Below are 19279 nucleotides of genomic sequence, written 5' to 3'. Positions count from 1 at the left end.
TGTTCCCAATGTTGGGGAAGTCCAGAACCAGGGGTCACAGTCTAAGGATAAGGGGTAAGCCATTTAGGACCGAGATGAGGAGAAACTTCTTCACCCACAGAGAGGTGAACCTGTGGAATTCTCTACCACAGAAAGTTGTTGAGGCCAATTCACTAAATATATTCAAAAACGAGTTGGATGTAGTCCTTACTACTCGGGGGATCAAGGGGTATGGCGAGAAAGCAGGAATGGGGTACTGAAGTTGCATGTTCAGCCATGAACTCATTGAATGGTGGTGCAAGCTCAAAGGGCCAAATGGCCGACTCCTGCACCTATTTTCTATGTTTCTATGGGCCCAAGTTTCCACATGATTTGCGCCTGATTTTTAGGAGCAACTAAGATAGAACGGACTATCTTAGAAATCGCAATTCTCCACATTTTTTTTTCTGCAGTTCTAGTCAGTTAGAACAGTTTCACTTTGGAACAGAATTTTTTCTTCAAAAGGGGGCGTGTCCGGCCACTGATGCCTGATTTGAAAGTTTCCACAGTGAAAACGTACTCCAAACTAACTTAGAATGGAGCAAGTGAAGATTTTTGTAGAACTGAAAAAACCTTATCGACACATTAAAAAATCAGGCGCAGGTTACAAATTAGGCGTCCAGAACGAGGGGGGGGGGGGGGGGGAGGGAAGTCATTAAATTCTATAATAAATCCTTATTTATACTTATACAAATAAATCCATAAAATACAAATAAAAATTTATAAGCAAAGAAAAGATTAAATAAACCATCCTCCTACCTGTGTGAAAGTGCTTCAGCCAGGGAGAATGCTGCAGGAAGCCTCACAAGTTGAGGCAGCCGTTCGTTCCCGCGGGGGGGGGGGGGGGAAGGAGGCAGCCGTTCGTTCCCGCGGGGGGGGGGGGGAAGGAGGCAGCCGTTCGTTCCTGCGGGGGGGGGGGGGGAAGGAGGCAGCCGTTCGTTCCCGCGGGGGGGGGGGGGGAAGGAGGCAGCCGTTCCCGACGGCGGGGAGGGGGAGGGGGGGAAGGAGGCAGCCGTTCGTTCCCGCGGGGGGGGGGGGAAGGAGGCAGCCGTTCCCGACGGCGGGGAGGGGGGGGGGGGGAGGAGGCAGCCGTTCGTTCCCGCGGGGGGGGGGGGGAAGGAGGCAGCCGTTCGTTCCCGCGGGGGGGAGAAGGAGGCAGCCGTTCCCGACGGCGGGCGGGTGGAGGGTGGAGGGAAACGGCTGCCTCAACTTTCTGAGGCTTCCTGCAGCCTTCTCACTGCTGCAGGAAGCCTCAGTGCTGATGGGCTGATGGCAATGTGCTTTTATTAAAAAATGTTCAAAAATTAGACAGCTACAAAGAACTACAAAAATGGCCGAGTGCCAATGTTTCCTTCACACTGCGCGTGCGCGAACGCTCCAACGCGCACGCGCAGGGTTGCCGGCAGGAAAAAAACTAATTTAAATGGTACCCGCCCCCTCCCACTTACAAAATCAGCGCGAGTGGTGGCTCTGCACCCCTGGGCACCGCGCCAAGCAGACATGGAGCTGCAGGGCGCTCCAGAATCACGCAAAAAACGGGCGCCCAGCTTGGAGTGGCGCCCGTTTTTTTATCGTGTGGAAACTTGGGCCCTATGTCTCTATGTTTCTAACTCTCTGCGGCAGGGAATTCCACAGGTTAACAACTCTCTGAGTCAAGAAGTTTCTCCTCATCTCAGTCCTAAATGGCCTAAGACTGTGTCCCCTGTTTCTGGACTTCCCCAACATCGGGAACATTCTTCCCGCATCTAACCTGTCCAGTCCTGTCAGAATCTTATATGTTTCTATGAGATCTCCTCTCATCCTTCTAAACTCCAGTGTATACAGGCCCAGTTGATCCAGTCTCTCCTCATATGTCAGTCCAGCCATTCCGGGAATCAGTCTGGTGAACCTTCGCTGCACTCCCTCAATAGCAAGAATGTCCTTCCTCAGATTAGGAGACCAAAACTGAACACAATATTCCAGGTGAAGCCTCACCAAGGCCCTGTACAACTGCAGTAAGACCTCCCTGCTACTATACTGAAATCCCCTAGCTATGAAGACCAACATCCCATTTGCCGCCTTCACCGCCTGCTGTACCTGCATACCAACTTTCAATGACTGATGTACCATGACACCCAGGTCTCATTGCACCTCCCCTTTTCCTAATCTGCCGCCATTCAGATAATCTGTCTTTATTTTATTACTCCCAAAGTGGATAACCTCACATTTATCCACATTATACTGCATCTGCCATGCATTTGCCCACTCACCTAACCTATCCAAGTCACCCTGCAGCCTTTTAGTGTCCTCCTCGCAGCTCACACCGCCACTCAGTTAAGTGTCATCTGCAAACTTGAAGATATTACACTCAATTCCTTCATCTAAATCATTAATGAATATTGTAAAGAGCTGGGGTCCCAGCACTGAGAGTTGCGGCACTCTACTAATCACTGTTTGCCATTCTGAAAAGGACCCGTTTATCACGACTCTCTGCTTCCTGTCTGCCAACCAGTTCTCTATCCACATCAGTACATTAACCCCAATACCATGTGCTTTAATTTTGCACACCAATCTCTTGTGTGGGACCTTGTCAAAAGCCTTTTGAAAGTCCAAGTACACCACATCCACTGGTTCTCCCTTGTCCACTCTACTAGTTACATCCTCAAAAAATTCTAGAAGATTTGTCAAGCAGGATTTCCCTTTCATAAATCCATGTTGACTTGGACCGATCCTGTCACAGCTTTCCAAATGTGCTGCTATTTTGTCCTTAATAATTGATTCCAACATTTTCCCTACTACTGATGTCAGGCTAACTGGTCTATAATTACCTGTTTTCTCTCTCCCTCCCTTTTTAAAAAGTGTTACATTAGCTACCTTCCAGTCCATAGGAACTGACCCAGAGTCGATAGATTGTTGGAAAATGATCACCAATGCATCCACTATTTCCAGGGCCACTTCCTTCAGTACTCTGGAATGCAGACTGTAAGGCCCTGGAGATTTAACGGCCTTCAATCCCATCAATTTCCCGAATACAATTTCCAGCCTAATAAGAATTTCCAGCATTTCCTCCTTCTCACTAGACCCTCAGTCCCCTAGTATTTCTGGAAGGTTATTTGTGTCTTCCTTCGTGAAGACAGAACCAAAGTATTTGTTCAACTGGTCTGCCATTTCTTTGTTCCCCATTATAAATTCACCTGAATCTGACTGCAAGGGACCTACGTTTGTCTTCACTAATCTTTTTCTCTTCACATATCTATAGAAGCTTTTGCAGTTAGTTTTTTGTGTTCCCGGCAAGCTTCCTCTCTTACTCTATTTTCCCCCTCCTAATTAAACCCTATGTCCACCTCTGCTGAATTCTAAATTTCTCCCAGTCCTCAGGTTTGCTGCTTTTTCTGGCCAATTTACATGCCTCTTCCTTGGATTTAATACTATCCTTAATTTCCCTCGTCAGCCACAGCTGAGCCACCTTCCCCGTTTTATTTTTACTCCAGACAGGGATGTATAATTGTTGAAGTTCATCCATTTGATCTTTAAATATTTGCCATTGCCTATCCACTTCAACCCTTTAAGTATCATTTGCCAGTCAATTCTAGCCAATTCACGTCTCATACTATCGAACTTATCTTTCCTTAAGTTCAGGACCCTAGTTTCTGAATTAACTGTGTCACTGTCCATCTTAATAAAGAATTCTACCATATTTATGGTCACTCTTCCCCAAGGGCCTCGCACAACAAGATTGCTAATTAGTCCTTTCTCATTACACATCTCCCAATCTAGGATGGCCAGCTCTCTAGTTGGTTCCTCAACATATTGGTCTAGAAAATCATCCCTAATACACTCCAGGAAACCCTCCTCCACCGCATTGCTACCAGTTTGGTTAGCCCAATCAATATGTAGATTAAAGTCACCCATGATAACTGCTGTACCTTTATTGTACGCATCCCTTATTTCTTGTTTGATACTGTCCCCAACCTCACTACTACTGTTTGGTGGTCTGTACACAACTCCCACTAGCATTTTCTGCCCTTTGGTATTCCGTAGCTCCACCCATACCGATTCCACATCATCCAAGCTAATGTCCCTCGTTACTATTGCATTAATTTTCTCTTTAACCAGCAATGCCACCCCGTCTCCTTTTGCTTTCTGTCTATCCTTCCTAAATGTTGAATACCCCTGGATGTTGAGTTCCCAGCCTTGGTCACCCTGGAGCCATGTCTCCGTGATGCCAATTACATCATACCTGTTAACTGCTATATGCGTAGTTAATTCGTCCACCGTATTCCGAATACTCCTCGTATTGAGGCACAGAGCCTTCAGGCTTGTCTTTCTAACACACTTTGCACCTTTAGAATATTGCTGTAATGTGGCCCTTTTTGCTTTTTGCTTTGGGTTTCTCTGCCCTCCACTTTTATTTTTCTTCTTTCTATCTTTTGCTTCTGCCCCCATTCTACTTCCCTCTGTCTCCCTGCATAGGTTCCCATCCCCCTGCCATATTAGTTTAACTCCTCACCAACAACACTAGCAAACACTCCCCCTACGACATTGGTTCCGGTCCTGCCCAGGTGCAGACCGTCCTGGTTGTACTGGTCCCACCTCCCCCAGAACCAGTTCCAATGTCCCAGGAATTTGAATCCCTCCCTTCTGCACCACTCCTCAAGCCACATATTCATCTGAGCTATCCTGCAATTCCTACTCTGACTAGCACGTCGCACTGGTAGCAATTCCGAGATTACTACTTTTGAGGTCCTACTTTTTAATTTAACTCCTAGCTCCCTATATTCATCTCGTAGGACCTCATCCCGTTTCTTTTACCTATATAGTTGGTACCAATGTGCACCACGACAACTGGCTGTTCACCCTCCCTTTTCAAAATGTCCTGCACCCGTTCCGAGACATTCTTGACCCTTGCACCAGGGAGGCAACATACCATCCTGGAGTCTCGGTTGCGGCCGTAGAAACGTCTATCTATTCCCCTTACAATAGAATCCCCTATCACTATAGCTCTCCCACTCTTTTTCCTGCGAGCACATGGCACTGGTAGCAATCCCGAGATTACTACTTTTGAGGTCCTACTTTTTAATTTAGCTCCTAGCTCTCTAAATTCGTCTCGGAGGACCTCATCCCATTAGCCTTTCATCTGTGGTTGGGAAAATGTTGGAGTCCATTATTAAAGAAGCAGTAGCAGGACATTCGGAAAAGCAAAATTTGGTCATGCAGAGTCAGCATGGATTTATGAAGGGGAAGTCATGTTTGACAAATTTGCTGAAGTTCTTTGAGGATGTAAGGAACAGGGTGGATAAAGGGGAACCAGTGGATGTGGTGTATTTGGACTTCCATAAGGCATTTGACTAGGTGCCACATAATAGGTGACTGCACAAGATAAAAGTTCACGGGCTTGGGGGTAATATATTAGCATGGATAGAGGATTGGCTAACTAACAGAGAGTCAGGATAAATGGTTCATTCTCTGGTTGGCAACCAATAACTAGTGGGGTGCCACAGGAATCAGTGCTGGGACCCCAACTATTTATAATCTACATTAACGACTTGGAAGAAGGGACTAAGTGTAATGTAGCCAAGTTTGCTGACGATACAAAGATGGGAGGAAAAGCAATGTGTGAGGAGGACACAAAATATCTGGAAAAGGACATAGACAGGCTAAGAGAGTGGGCAACAATTTGGCAGATGGAATATAATGTTGGAAAGTGTGAGGTCATGCACTTTGACAGAAAAAATCAGAGCAAGTTATTATTTAAATGGAGAAAGATTGCAAAGTGCCACAGTACAGCGGGACCTGGGGGTACTTGTGCATGAAACACAAAAGGATACTATGCAGGTACAGCAAGTGATCAGGAAGGCCGGTGGTATCTTGGCCTTTATTGCAAAGGGGATGGAGTATAAAAGCAGGGAAGTCTTACTTACAGCTATATAAGGTATTGGTGAGGCCACACCTGGAATACTGAGTGCAATTTTTGTTTTCATATTTATGAAAGGATATACTTGCTTTGGAGGCAGTTCAGAGAAGGTTCATTAGGTTGATTCCGCGGATGAGGGGGTTGATTTATGAGGAAAGGTTGAGTAGGTTGGGCTTCTACTCATTGGAATTCAGAAGAATGAGAGGTGATCTTATCGAAATGTATAAGATTATGAGGGGGCTTGACAAGGTGGATGCTGAGAGGATGTTTCCATTGATGGGAGAGACTAGAACTAGAGGGCATGATCTTAGAATAAGGGGCAGCCCATTTAAAACAGAGACGAGGAGAAATTTCTTCTGAGGGTTGTAAATCTGTTGAATTCGCTGCCTCAGAGAGCTGTGGAAGCTGGGACATTGAATAAATTTAAGACAGAACTAGACAGTTTCTTAAACGTTAAATGGATAAGGGGTTATGGGAAGTGGGTGGGGAAGTAGAGCTGAGTCCATGATCAGATCAGCCATGATCTTATTGAATGGCGGAGCAGGCTCGAGGGGTCGTATGGCCTACTCCTGTTCCTATTTCTTATGTTCTTATTAACAGAAACTTCACATGAACATTGGTTAAAACACCCAAAAGTGCCTTTCTTTGTGTGTTGTTAGTTGGTATAATTGGACCAGAATGAGTGTGAGGGGTGGATAGTGAGATAGGGAAGTGATAATATAGATAGAGAGCTATGGGTGGAGGTGCAAGGTAAGGTGAGTAAGAATGTGTAGGGTAGGAAAGACAGAGTGATGGGGATGTGATGAGTGGCACAGCAGGATGAGGTTCAGTGTGGGTTTGCAGTAACGTTTCATGATCTACTGAAATCATTGAAAGATTTGCACCACTGCAGCCTGGTCCTCCTGACAACATCCCTGCTTGTGTCCTCCTGTCCAATGTATAATCAGGCTGCGTTGGACTCCTTGTGAGGTCTCTTCCACCCATTGGAAGGGAAGAGACCTCCCTGCGTGCATGGGAAAGACTGGGTGCAGCGCAGCACCTCAATGCTGTAGAACACTGACAGCACAAATGTCAAATCAATTTGGACATGGTCCCTTTAAGGAAACCGGCTGATGACACGTCATCAAATGATGTCATCAGACCCGCTTCCTTCAATTGCTGGGAAACGCACTGAGTGGGTTTAACAAACCCAATAGGGGAAAATCATTTTACACAGCGGGCTTGTATTATATTAGGGAAAAAAGGGTGGTCAAGAGCAATGTTGATGATATTGTCAATGATGAAGAAATGGCAGACATGCTGAACAATTAGTTTGCATCAGTATTTGCAGTAGAAGAAGAGGATAGCGTGCCGTAAATCTCAAGGAAACTAATATTGAATCAGGTGCAGGGACTCAATAAAATTTGTTGAAGCAAAATAACAGTATGGAAGAAAATAAGGGCTCTAAAGAGTTAACAAATCACCAGGACCAAATGCTTTCCATCCCAAGGTTTTAAAGGAAGTAGATTGCAGATGTCCTAACTATAATCTTCCAAAGTTCTCTCGATTCGTGAATCGTCCCTTTAGATTGGAAAATTCCGCATGTCACTCCGCTATTTAAGAATGCTGAGAGGGAAACCAGGGAATTATAGATTAGTTAGCCTAACATCTGTTGTCAGGAAATTACTCAAGTCTATAATTAAGGATAAGGTGACTGAACACCTTGAAAATTTTCAGCTGATCAGAGAGAACCAGCATGGATTTGTGAAAGGTAGGTCATGCCTGACAAACCTGATTGAATTTTTTGAAGGGGTGACTAAAGTAGTGGACAGGAATGCTATGGATATTATTTATTTGGACTTCCAGAAGGCTTTTGATAAAGTCTCTCACAAGAGACTGTTAACTAAGGTTGAAGCCCATGGGATTGAAGGCAAATTATTGACCTGGTTCAGAAATTGGCTGAGCGGCAGGTGACAGAGAGTAGGGATAATGTGCAGGTCTTCTAGTTGGCAGGATGTGATTAGTGGTGTCTCACAGGGATCTGTTTTAGTGCTACAACTATTCACAGTATTTATTAACGAATTTGATGATGGCAGTGTATGCCACATATCAAAATTTCCGATGACACAAAGATAGGCGGTGTAGATGAAAGCATAAAATTACAAAGAGATATTAATAGATTAAGTGAATGGGCAAAACTGTGGCAAATGGATTTCTATGTCGGTAAATGCGAGGTCATCCACTTTGGACCTAAAAAGGATAGAACAGGGTACTTTCTAAATGGTGAAAAGCTAAAAACAGTGGAGGTCCAAAGAGACAAGGGGGTCCAGGTACATAGATCATTAAAATGTCGTGAACAGTTACAGAAAATAATCAAAAAGGCTAATGGAATGCTGGTCTTTATATCTTGAGGACAAGAATACATGGGGTAGAAGTTATGCTGCTGCTATACAAAGCCCTGGTTAGACCACACCTGGAGTACTGTGAGCAGTTCTGGGCACCACACCTTGGGAAGGATATATTGGCCTTGGAGGGAGTGCAGTGTAGGTTTACCAGAATGATACCTGGACTCTGAGTTAAATTACAAGGAGTGATTACACAAATTAGGGTTGTATTCCCTCGAATTTAGATGGTTAAGGGGTGATTTGGTCAATGTTTTCAAGATATTAAAGGGAACAAATAGAGTAGATAGAGAGAAACTATTCCTGCTGTTTGGGGAGTCAAGGACTATGGACATTGTATAAAAATTAGAGCCTGACCTTTCAGGAGTGAAATTAGGGAATACTTCTGCACACAAAGGGGGAGAAAATGCACAGTACCCCGGTTGGGGTGATAACCTTTGCGGTTGTGCAAAAATATTGTTGGACGCTATGCGAGTGAATCTGACGCAAACTTCCAGTTTAGCGCTCCAGGAAAGAAGTGGAGTGCTAAATCAAATGCTACCACTTCCCTTGCAGTGCTAAAGCCGGCAAGAGGGGCGGGAGCGGTGCAGCGCTGCCCAATGTCGAGTGCAGCGCTGCCGGGATCCGAGGCTCCTTCCCTCCCTTGAAGAGAAGAGCCAACGCTGCAGGCTCTGCATAAGAACAATGTCCCTTGTCGCCAACGGCAGTCGCGATCCGCGATGATCAGCCCCAAGCACTCAAAGAGAAAACAAAACCTAAGAGCTGAAAAGAGATTTTTTTACTTACCTGACCATCATCACCTTTAACTACCGTTCCCCAAGCGGCCGGCCTCCCTAACAACGCCTCCTGCAGTTGTCGGTGTGGATGCCAAAGAGTGGTAGAGGTTTGGAACACTCTTCCGCAAATGACAATTGATGCTAGATTTTTGTTAACCAAAGATATTAAGGGACATGGGCCGTAGGCGGGTATATGGTGTTAGGTCACAGATCAGACATGATCTCATTGAATGGCGGAACAAGCTCAAGGGGCTCAATGACTGACTCCTATTCCATTGTAAGGCCATTTCCTCCAGAGGGTCTTGATCTGCTTTGCCTCCGGAGTCAGGTTGAACCTCGACTCAGGTTTAATATTGATGCAAAGCAAAAATTGCTTCACACTAATGCTGAACAGACAGTTTAAGTGCACCCTCAAAGACCTAGACCAAACCTTGTGAAAAGTTTCATGTAGTTAAAAGTTGGCAGTTTCTGGAATTAAAATTGGCTGAATTTAAACAGAGCATCTATTCAAACCAAATTATCTGTGGTACCTTGAACATTGAGGAAGAAATGTGCAAAAGAGGGCAGTTAATAACTTCAATTGTTGATAACTACTAAGTTAAAATCCAATCTGTGTAAACCACCAAAAGAAATACGAGGTCGAAATTGCCCTTTTTAGCGACACCTGTTACGCCTCCGGGGGTATTCATGGGGCGCGAAACACTTTTTACCCGGTGAGAGGGCGGGAGGGGCTACCGGCTCCCGGGAAATTGCCCAGGAGTTAGCGCTGCTATGGTAGTACCGCTCCCCGCGGATATTGCCCCGAGCCACGTTGCAAACAGCGATGACATAATTTCCGTGCGCAGCGAACCCTTAGTGCCACGTGCCGGCCCCTTTCTGCCCCGCGGAGAATATTGCCCCGCGAGGCTGGCAGGAGCGTGTGGCAGCACCAGCCTCGCAGGTCATGAAGCGGGCCAACATCTGCTCGGAGGGGTGGAAGTTAAAAGGGTGGTTACAAAAGACCCACGCCACCATCTTGGCAGTTCTGCCAACTCACCTGTCAGCTCCAACTCTTGTCTCCTAGCATGGTCCCGGCTGCTATCGTGCAGCCTGGCACTCCGTTGCAACCCTGGTACCACGCTGCCCTGGTGGCCTAGTGGAGGCCATCAGAGGCTGTGCAGCGGCTCTCCCCTTTAAGTAAAGGGGAGGCATTGAAACGCGTTAGCGCTACGCAGATGATCCACAAAGCGCTGCCGATCTTGCACCGTTAGCGCATGTGGGCCTACCCCAAGAGGAAGTAGAGCATGTGAGAATGCACTCTACTTCCTCTGTGGGGCGGTAAGGCCAATTCAGCGGCCGGGGCGGGACTTCCCCGCCAGGCGCAGGAAGTACTGCCCCGAGCAGGCTACCACTCCCAATCAGAGTGCAGGGCAATTTCACCTCCCTAGTGTCCCTTTAATTCATAAAATGCTCTGTTGTTCGCTCATTTTATTAAAATATTTTTGTTGTATATTATACAAAGCACAGGTGTTTAATGCAAGTGCTGTAAATATATCTGCAGCTATCGGCTGCAGCAAGGAGACTTAATTATTTCATTTGCAGCTTTTGGAAGGAAACACAGCCAGCTTTTAAATTTCAAATATATAAACTATTAAAATCCTACTTAACTTGTCTGAAAGAAATGAATTAGTGCCCTTATTTCCTGTGCGAGTGACATTTGAATATACTATACTATCGGCTGGAATGAAGGATTTTCTTAAGCCTTTAATCTATCATTGCAATAAACATCGGGTATGTGAGCTGGCTAGTTGGCAGCCTGTTCCTCAGTTATCTGCCTGGTGACTCATCACTGCAGTGCCCTTTTTTGAAATCCCTTTCTCAGATTGCCTTGGGCACTATTTTAATCAAATCGACTTTAAACCCATATTCTTTCATTTTAGAAGTCACTAATAAATGCATATTTCTTGCAAATTGGAGCAGATGGCTACAATCAGGTTATTATGCTGTTTCATAATTAAGCATTTTATAGAAGAGAATGCAAAACAATGAGCTGAGATTGCCCAACACCATCTGTGATTGGTTAACATGTCTGCATAGAATTGCTCATGAGGGGCTATCACACAGACTAAAATATTGATCAATAGAAACAGCATTTTCATTGTTATAGATTGATAAATCCAATTATTCAGAGTAAAATGTGAAAATGAAGGCTATTTATCCTCTAGAATTGCAACATTGGTGAATGCAACATTTTGAAATGCCATTGTATTTGTTAAACAGTCAGAGTAAAACAAGGTTATGTGCAAATTTGCAAAGATTATTGGAGTTTGCCAACAAAGAAGGCAGTGTTTACACACTGATCTAAAAATCTGCATGTAAAAGAATTTGATAAAAGTTGGCAGCGTGTTTATAAAGCTGGAAATTGTTGTTGATTTGTGTTTCTAGCATTTGTTGTATTCCTTAAGCTAAATACATTTGTGCACACAACTCCTATTTGAGTGACTACCCCCACCCAGCCATATGCCCATATGGTGTATTTCCCATAGTTTTTGACCTATGAAACTTTTGGTTGCTGATGCTCTGTACGTTGATATTGTTCCCTCTCCTCGAGTATTGTGACTCTCCATCAAAACCACTGCCATCATTTCCCTCTTCAAAAAAACCCACCCTGAACCTATAGTCTTTGCAAATTAACATTCCATCTTCAATAGCTCTCACCTTTCCAAAGTCCTTGAACATGTCATTACCTGCCAAATCTGTGTCCATATTTTCTGCAACTCCCTGTTTAAGTATTTCCAATTAGGTTTTCTCCCTTGCCACAGCACGGAAACGTCATAAAACCAAAGTCATAAATGACATTCTCTGTGACTGTGACCATGTATATTATTCGTCCTCATCCGCCTTGACCTCTCTCGAGACTTTGGCCTGGTCGATTGCACCATCCTTCTCCAACACTTCGACTCCATGTCTAGCCTAGTGGGACTGCCCTCACTGCGTTCCATTCTTATCTATCCAATTATGGCTAGAGCAAATTCCGGCAATGGCTTCTCTTCTATTCCCACCCCGCCACTCTTACCTCTGGAGTGTCCCAAGGATCTGCCTTGGCCCCTTCCTCTTCCTCATCTACATGCTGTCTCTCATGACATCATCCACTCGCATAGGGTCAGCATTCATTTATACGCTGGCCACCTGGTTTGACCCCTCCACTGCCTCTGTGTTGTCAGACCGCTTATCCGACATCCAGTTTTGGATAAACCTCAATTTCCTCCAGCTAAACATTTATAGGACTGAAGCCATCACCTTTAGCCCCCGGCATAAACTCCATACATTTATCAAAGATTCCATCCCCTTCCCTAGACACTACCTCAGGTGGAGCTGGAATGTTTGCAAATTGAGCTTAGTTTCCTACCCAGTATTCTCTCCATCACAAGAACCGCCTACTTCCACCCCCGTAACATTGCCTGTCACTGCTCCTACCTTGTTGCCATTTAAAATTCTCATCCTTGTGTTTAAATCCCTTCATGACCTCGGCTTCCCTATCTCTGTAACCTCCTCTAGCTCTACAACCACCCCCAAACACTCCATTCCTCTCATTCTGGCCTCTTGTGCACATCAGCTCTTTCACTTCCTTCCAACCATTGGCTGCCATGCCTTCAGCTGCCTAGGCCCCATGCTCTGGAATTAACAACCTAAAGCCCTCCACCTCTACACACACTTTTGCTCCTTTAAGATTCTTCTTAAAAACCACCTATTCAACCAAGCTTTTGGCTAACCATCCTATTATCTCTTTCTTTGGCTCACCATGCATTATATCCCCTTATGTTTCTGTGAAATGTCGATGAAATCCCGTAACTAGCCAACATACTTCCCCTTCCACAAGGAAATTACTTTGAAGAAATGGTAGGTTAGATGTCACACATCTAAAACAAAGCACATGCAGTAAGGGGCAGCATCATTGTAACTTGAGCTGCTCGCATTCACACGATACATAGTAATGAACGTGACTTGAATGTTGTACTGAATATTTATTTGTCATTGGTTATAATCTCGTGGATCCCAGAACGTTACGGCAGTAGATGACATTTGAAGAATTGAGTAAAATGTGGGACAAAGTGATTTGAATACAGTTACTTGGCAGAGGTGATTTGCTCTTTTTAAGAAATGGGGTAGCTGTGGTACTCCATCAAATGCATCTGGAACTGTGACTGGTGCAAAGGTCCTCTTTGCTGCTTTGCTAGTACAGCTGTTAATTGCACACTGGCATTTTCACCTCCTTACTGTGCCATGACTATGCCATCCTGGTCATCAAGACACATCCTGAGACCTCATGCCTCTCCAAAGTCCTTGAACATGTTGTTGCCTCCCAAGTCTGTGCCTGTCTTTCCTATGTTTGAATCCATCCAATCAGGTTTCCGCCCCTGCCACAGTATCACAATGGCTCTCATCAATCCTGTGTTTCTGTGACAAAGGTAAACTATCCCTCCTCATCCTTCTTGACATGTCAGCAGCCTTGGACACAGTTAATCACTCTATCTTTCTGCAACGCCTCTCCACCATCGTCCAGCTAGGTGCGATTGCTTTCGCCTGGTTCCATTCTTAACTATCTAATCGTAGCCAGAGAATCACCTGTAACGACTTATCTTCCCACTCCCAAATCGTTATCTCTGATGTCCCCCAAGGATCTAACTTTGGCACCCTCCAGTTTCTCATCTACATGCTTGGTGACATCATACAAAAACACAGCGCCAGTTTCCACGTGTCGCTGACGATACCCAGTTCTACCTCGCCACCACTCTCTGGACCTCTCCACGGTCTCTAAATTGTCAAACTGCTTGTCTGATGTCCAGTTCTGGATGAGCAAACATTTTCTCCAATTAAATATTGGGAAGATCAAAGCCATTGTTTCCAGTCCTCGCTACTGACTCCATCCCTCTCCCTAACATCTGTCTGAGGCTGAGCCACACTGTTCGCAACCTTGGTATCATATTTGACCCTGAAATTAGCTTCCGACACATCTGCAGCATAACTAAGACCGCCTATTTGCACATCCGTAACATCGCCAGTCTCTGCCCTGCCTCAGCTCATCTACTGCTAAACCCTTATCATGCCTTTGTTACCTCTAGACTTGATTATTTCAACATACTCCTGGCTGGCCTCCCACGTTCTACCCTTTGTAAACTTAAAGTCATCCAAAACTCGGCTGCCTGTGTCCTAACTCGCACAAAGTCCCGTTCACCCATCACCCCTGTGCTCGCTGACCTATATTGGCTCCTGGTTAAACAATTCTTCAATTTCAAAATTCTCATCCTTGTTTTCAAATCCGTCCATGGCCTCGCCCCTCCCTATCTATGTCATCTCCTCCAGCCCCACAGCCCCCCCCCCGGAGATATCTGCACACCTCTAATTCTGTCTTCTTGAGCATCCCTAATTGTAATCGCTTAACCATTGGTGGCCATGCCTTCTGTTGTCTAGGCCTTAAGCTGTGAAATTCTCTGCCTAAACCTCTCCACCTCTCTTTCCTCCTTTAAGATACTCCTTAAAACCTACCTCTTTGACCAAGCTTTTGGTCATCTGCCCTAATTTCTCCTTGTATGGCTCAGTGTCAAATTTTTTGTCTTATAATACTCCTGTGAAGCGCCTTGGGATGTTTCACTATGTTAAAGGTGCTATATAAATACAAGTTGTTGTTGTTGAAGTTGTGGAGCATGCACCACACCACAATTATTTTGGAAATCCTGGGAAGAGAGGTGTACTATAAAATGCCAGAATTGCTTCTGTTCATGCATGGGTGTCAGGCCTGATGTCATCGGAGCCTGATCTAAACATTTAAAAAACGTCCCGTTGGCCTTCTCACCTGCTCAGAAGAGCAAGTTAAGATCAAAACCCGCGGGAAGGCAGCAGGCTCGGAATGGGTAGACCCACTGGCCATTTTAACTGCCTGGACAGACAGGTTTAAAATCGACTTTACAATCCTTTGAAGGCATCGTCAACAAGAAGACTGGTATTTGCAAGATATATTTCTGACAGAACAGATTTGATGTGCAAAAAAAATCCAAAAACCTAAGTGGTGTGTGTATATAATATGAGGATACATCCTAACCAGCAGTCCTCATCACTTATCACTATGATTCAATATTAATGGAAATATATATTTTATATCCACTGACACATATTTGCACGCACATTATAAATGCATAATGTTGAGCTGCTCGAGGTTAGTGATACTGCTGCTGGAGAACTGAACCATTTTTGAAGGTTTGGAATCCAGTGTCAACATTGATCACTTCCACTTCAGATGTAACATAAGTTCCAGTGTTCCCTGTAGACTACCCTGAGGGATAAAATGAAGATCTGAAATAATTGAGATAAATATTTGTTATGGTTTTGACCTGGTAAGAGGGACATATTTTCTTCTGTGTTCTCCATTTTACACTCACATTTACCTTTTGATGGAATTAATGAACAGAGGAGGGTACAACCCAATATTATGCCATCATGCAGCCTTGTTATGTTCATTGTTGCATTTTAAAGTGATGTTGTTAAGCTGATTTTAGTTTATTTTATTAAGTGCCCAGTTGTTAAACAGCTGGAGAGCTGATGTTCAGTCTCAAAGCCAATTCATCTGGATCCTCAGCTGCCAGATGTCTTGAGCACATTCTTGTAATTCACTCAGCTTTTGCTTGTTTTTTGTTTGTTGGTATGTTTCTGTCAAATCTATTAAGTGAGTTAACTGTGTTTGGCCTGTAGCTCACCCAGAAGGAAACACTGGTCACCCTGTTTGATAACAGGACTTGGGCAAAGCAAGGAATTGCTGAGGAATTTGACTACATTGGGATTTCAGAGGCCTGGAAGAATCCTCGAGCAAATGTCTTTGTAACCCTAGTGATATTCATCCTGATGAAGGTAGGCCATGAATATATTATTTCTAACTGTGAATATTAACAAACAATGATACTGCACTGTTTTTTCAGTAAAAGAACAATAACTTTTTTTTTTAATGATATCCTAGTTAGTTCCTTAAAATATTGTAGTGGGCACGGTTTGCCATTAGATTTTGTATGACGAGTCAAAAATAGGGCATTAATATAACAGTGTTATATTAATAAAGAAGGTTATATATTGAACCTTAATGGTAAATGTTCAGAAATAAGAACTTATTGGGGCAGATCTTGGAGTCAAAATAACGGTGAGAATAATGGTGCTTGCCACTTTTATGGGTAAATGGTGCAGCTACTTCAGGCAAGGAATGAGATACCACATTTGTAATACTTAATTTTCAGTGCCATAGAGATTGATTGATTGGCAGTAATTAACAATTACCTCATTGTTACACAGATGTGTGGTTAAATGCGGATATCCAAAAGTTGTTTTCAGAGTTGGGCTGCTCCACCATTAGCTTTGGGAAAATGGCATTTCACTGTGACAATATTTAGAGCTAATAATTACAAACATCAGTGCCCTTTTAACAACGAGATAATTGTTAATTACTGCCAATCAACCTCTATGGCACTGAAAATTACGTATTACGTGTGGTGTCTCATTCTTTGAGGTATTGAATTGTTTGGGGAGCTTTTAAAAATGTCAAATGTTCTTGCTTTACCTTTCTGTCTCTTTTCTCTCTCTTAATCCAATCTTTCTTTTCCTCTATTTCTTCTCCTGTACCTGATTTGACATTGAATTTACCCCTTTTAATTTAACCTCCTTCTCAGTCCTTCCGCTGTTTATTTCCCAATCCTTAAATCTCATTGGTTAAGGAGATACCCTGTTGGTTGCCCTGTTTCTTCAGGTCCCAGGTACACTGTCTCCCTCACTGCGTCGTTATCGGCTCACACTTTCAGCAACTTTGTGGGCCAAAATTGTTTGAGTTGAAGGGTGCAGGGGCAAATCTAACTCGTGGCAAATGCTGTTAGGTGCCCTGCTACAGCAAAGTCTGGCAAATAATAAATAACATTGATGATCCTGTGCTTCCTGTATCATTTTATATTCTTCCTTCCAATTCCTGTTTAAATTACATTTATAGGGCTCAATTTTCCCCAATGCTGTTTTTGGCGTATTGCAAGAGTTACGCCCGTTTTTTTGGCCCCGTCTACTCCAAAAAAATAAGTAGCAAGTTTCCCCGTTCTATTTTTTGAAATTGGCGCCATGCAGCCTGTCCTTTAGCTTCATGGGGGTAAAGCCTAATGTCTGTGCCAAAAAATGATGCATTTTACGTGATTGCTATGGGCGTGCATGCCCAGTACAGCTCCCGGTCTGCATTCGGCCATTTTTAAAGAGCCAGTTGTGTGTGAGAACTTTAATTCTCAGTGGAAAAATCTGAGCTGCAATACAAGATGCAACGTGGCTCAAGGACCAAGAATTTCTCACAGGATGAAGTGGAGGCACTAATTACTGTAATTGAGGTCAGATGGCATGAGCTGGACACCAGCAGAGGTCACACAAAAGTTTCACCAAAAGAAATGAAGAAACACTGGAACCAACTTGCAGAAGATTACTGTGCAATGGTGACCATCCCGAGGCCTGGAGGCCAGTGCAAAAAGAAGTGGCAGGACCTTGGTCAAGTAGTTAGTGTAAGTAATATTTTCATTTATTCACTGGAATTGCAATTATAAATATGACCAGCTGTATACGTCCCCTCTCTAAAAAGTTAGATTTTCATTTTTGCAGAGGAAGGTGGCACACAACAAACGAGAAAGAACTCGAACAGGAGGAGACCCGGCAAATCTGCACCCACTGACACCATTGAAAGACAGGGTCGCTGCTTTGATGGGTCCTGCCTGGAGAAAAACAACCACCACTGCACAAGCTGGGACCACACTCGAGGGAGAGGGTAAGTCCTGCAAATTCCACAGTCTGGCTTTGCTAAATGTTAAGTACTGTGCGGGCTAGCCATGCTTCGGTTCATGGAAATGTCTCCGTCAGCTACGCTTCAGTTGATGCAATGTGCTATCATTCATCGTGGTCCTTCAAATCAGCCTGCTGCCTGTGCTGTGTGAGCCTACTCATACCACCCACCCTGCCCCCTCCTCTGCTGCTAACTATTTGTCTGTGTTCTGTTATGTTTTGCAGAACTTGAGGCCAACATTGACAAGGCTGAAGCCGATGCAGAAGAAGATTCAGATGCAGACGAGCCTGAAGAGGAGAACATCTTCCAATCCGACCTTCCAGACCAGGAGCATGGGGGTAAGGGGGAGGGGATGGATGGAGCCCTCACTCCTGTACTCACTCTGGAGGAGGTGCTGGTGCCGCCCATTGAGGTGCCAGGCTCTTTCCTGAGTGTTCCGAGTGCTGGGACATTCCACTGTTTCTCACAGTCCGAGGCTGGGGATTCCAGTGGGGTGCAGCGAGGCACACCCCGGGCCCCACTGTCCGAGGCTGCGGGTCCCAGTGGGGTGCAGCAAGGCACATCCAGGGTGAGGAGGGGAAGGAGATCCTGAGGTGCAGGATCTTACAGATGTGGTTCAGATGATGGCAATGAGTGTGGAGAGCATTGACCTTACATGATCACTCCTGGATACCATCAGTGGAATGGTTGATGAGGTATCGGGACTGTCGGGAGAAGTAACAACACTCTCACGAGAAATGGGAACACTGTCCGGGCACATGAGGGGGGGAATGTCGCAGGTAGTTGGTACACTGTCGATGAACATGAGGGAGGGAATGTAGCAGGTAGTTGAGAACAGTGTCAGGGCACATGAGGGAAGGAATATCAGAGTTAGCTGCTGCAATAAGGGAACACGCCCAGACCCTGCAGCCATTGACAGAATCAACTGCCATTCCGCTCCATTCCCCAGACCAGCCTCTGAGGAGGCCCAAGCCGGGCCTTTCACATTACCGCCTGCCCACGCTCCCCTCCCTCCACCACCCCCCATCAAGAAGTGCACATTACCCGAGATGTTTGAAAGAATAAGTTTGGTACCAACCCGAGAAATGCTGTGCCACCGCCTGCGGGTAGGGGTGGAGTCAACAAGACCAAGCGCAGCGGGCGGTCTTAGAATAAGGTGGAGGAGAGATGAGTGCTGCCTTTCTTTGCTGTTATTATTGATGTTATTATTGTTGTTACTGTTGTAACTGTTCTCAAATTAAAAGTTTTTGTAAGTTATGTAAATTTACAAGTTCAAAAGTTTGTAACTGATCTTAACTGAAAACTTAAATGTTTGCTACAAGACTATTATTATTAAAGTTAAGTTAATTACAAACAAGTGTTAAACTTTTGAATAAAATACATTTTAAAT

General features: G+C 44.6%; 1 protein-coding gene across 2 annotated transcripts in view; it reads left to right on the top strand.

The window, feature by feature from the left end:
* Positions 1 to 19279, top strand: part of LOC139265315 (chloride channel protein 2-like) — a 684518-nt gene that overhangs the window by 495164 nt on the left and 170075 nt on the right. For both annotated transcript variants that reach the window (XM_070882282.1, XM_070882283.1), the window contains exon 12: positions 15795 to 15950. In XM_070882282.1, coding sequence (XP_070738383.1) covers positions 15795 to 15950 — 156 coding nt within the window. The remainder of the gene's footprint in view (positions 1 to 15794; positions 15951 to 19279) is intronic.

The sequence above is a fragment of the Pristiophorus japonicus genome, chromosome 6 (genome assembly GCF_044704955.1).
Source record: "Pristiophorus japonicus isolate sPriJap1 chromosome 6, sPriJap1.hap1, whole genome shotgun sequence".
NCBI lineage: Eukaryota > Metazoa > Chordata > Chondrichthyes > Pristiophoridae > Pristiophorus > Pristiophorus japonicus.
Note: the sequence above shows the minus strand (reverse complement) of the source record. Positions and strands in the feature narration are given on the sequence as shown.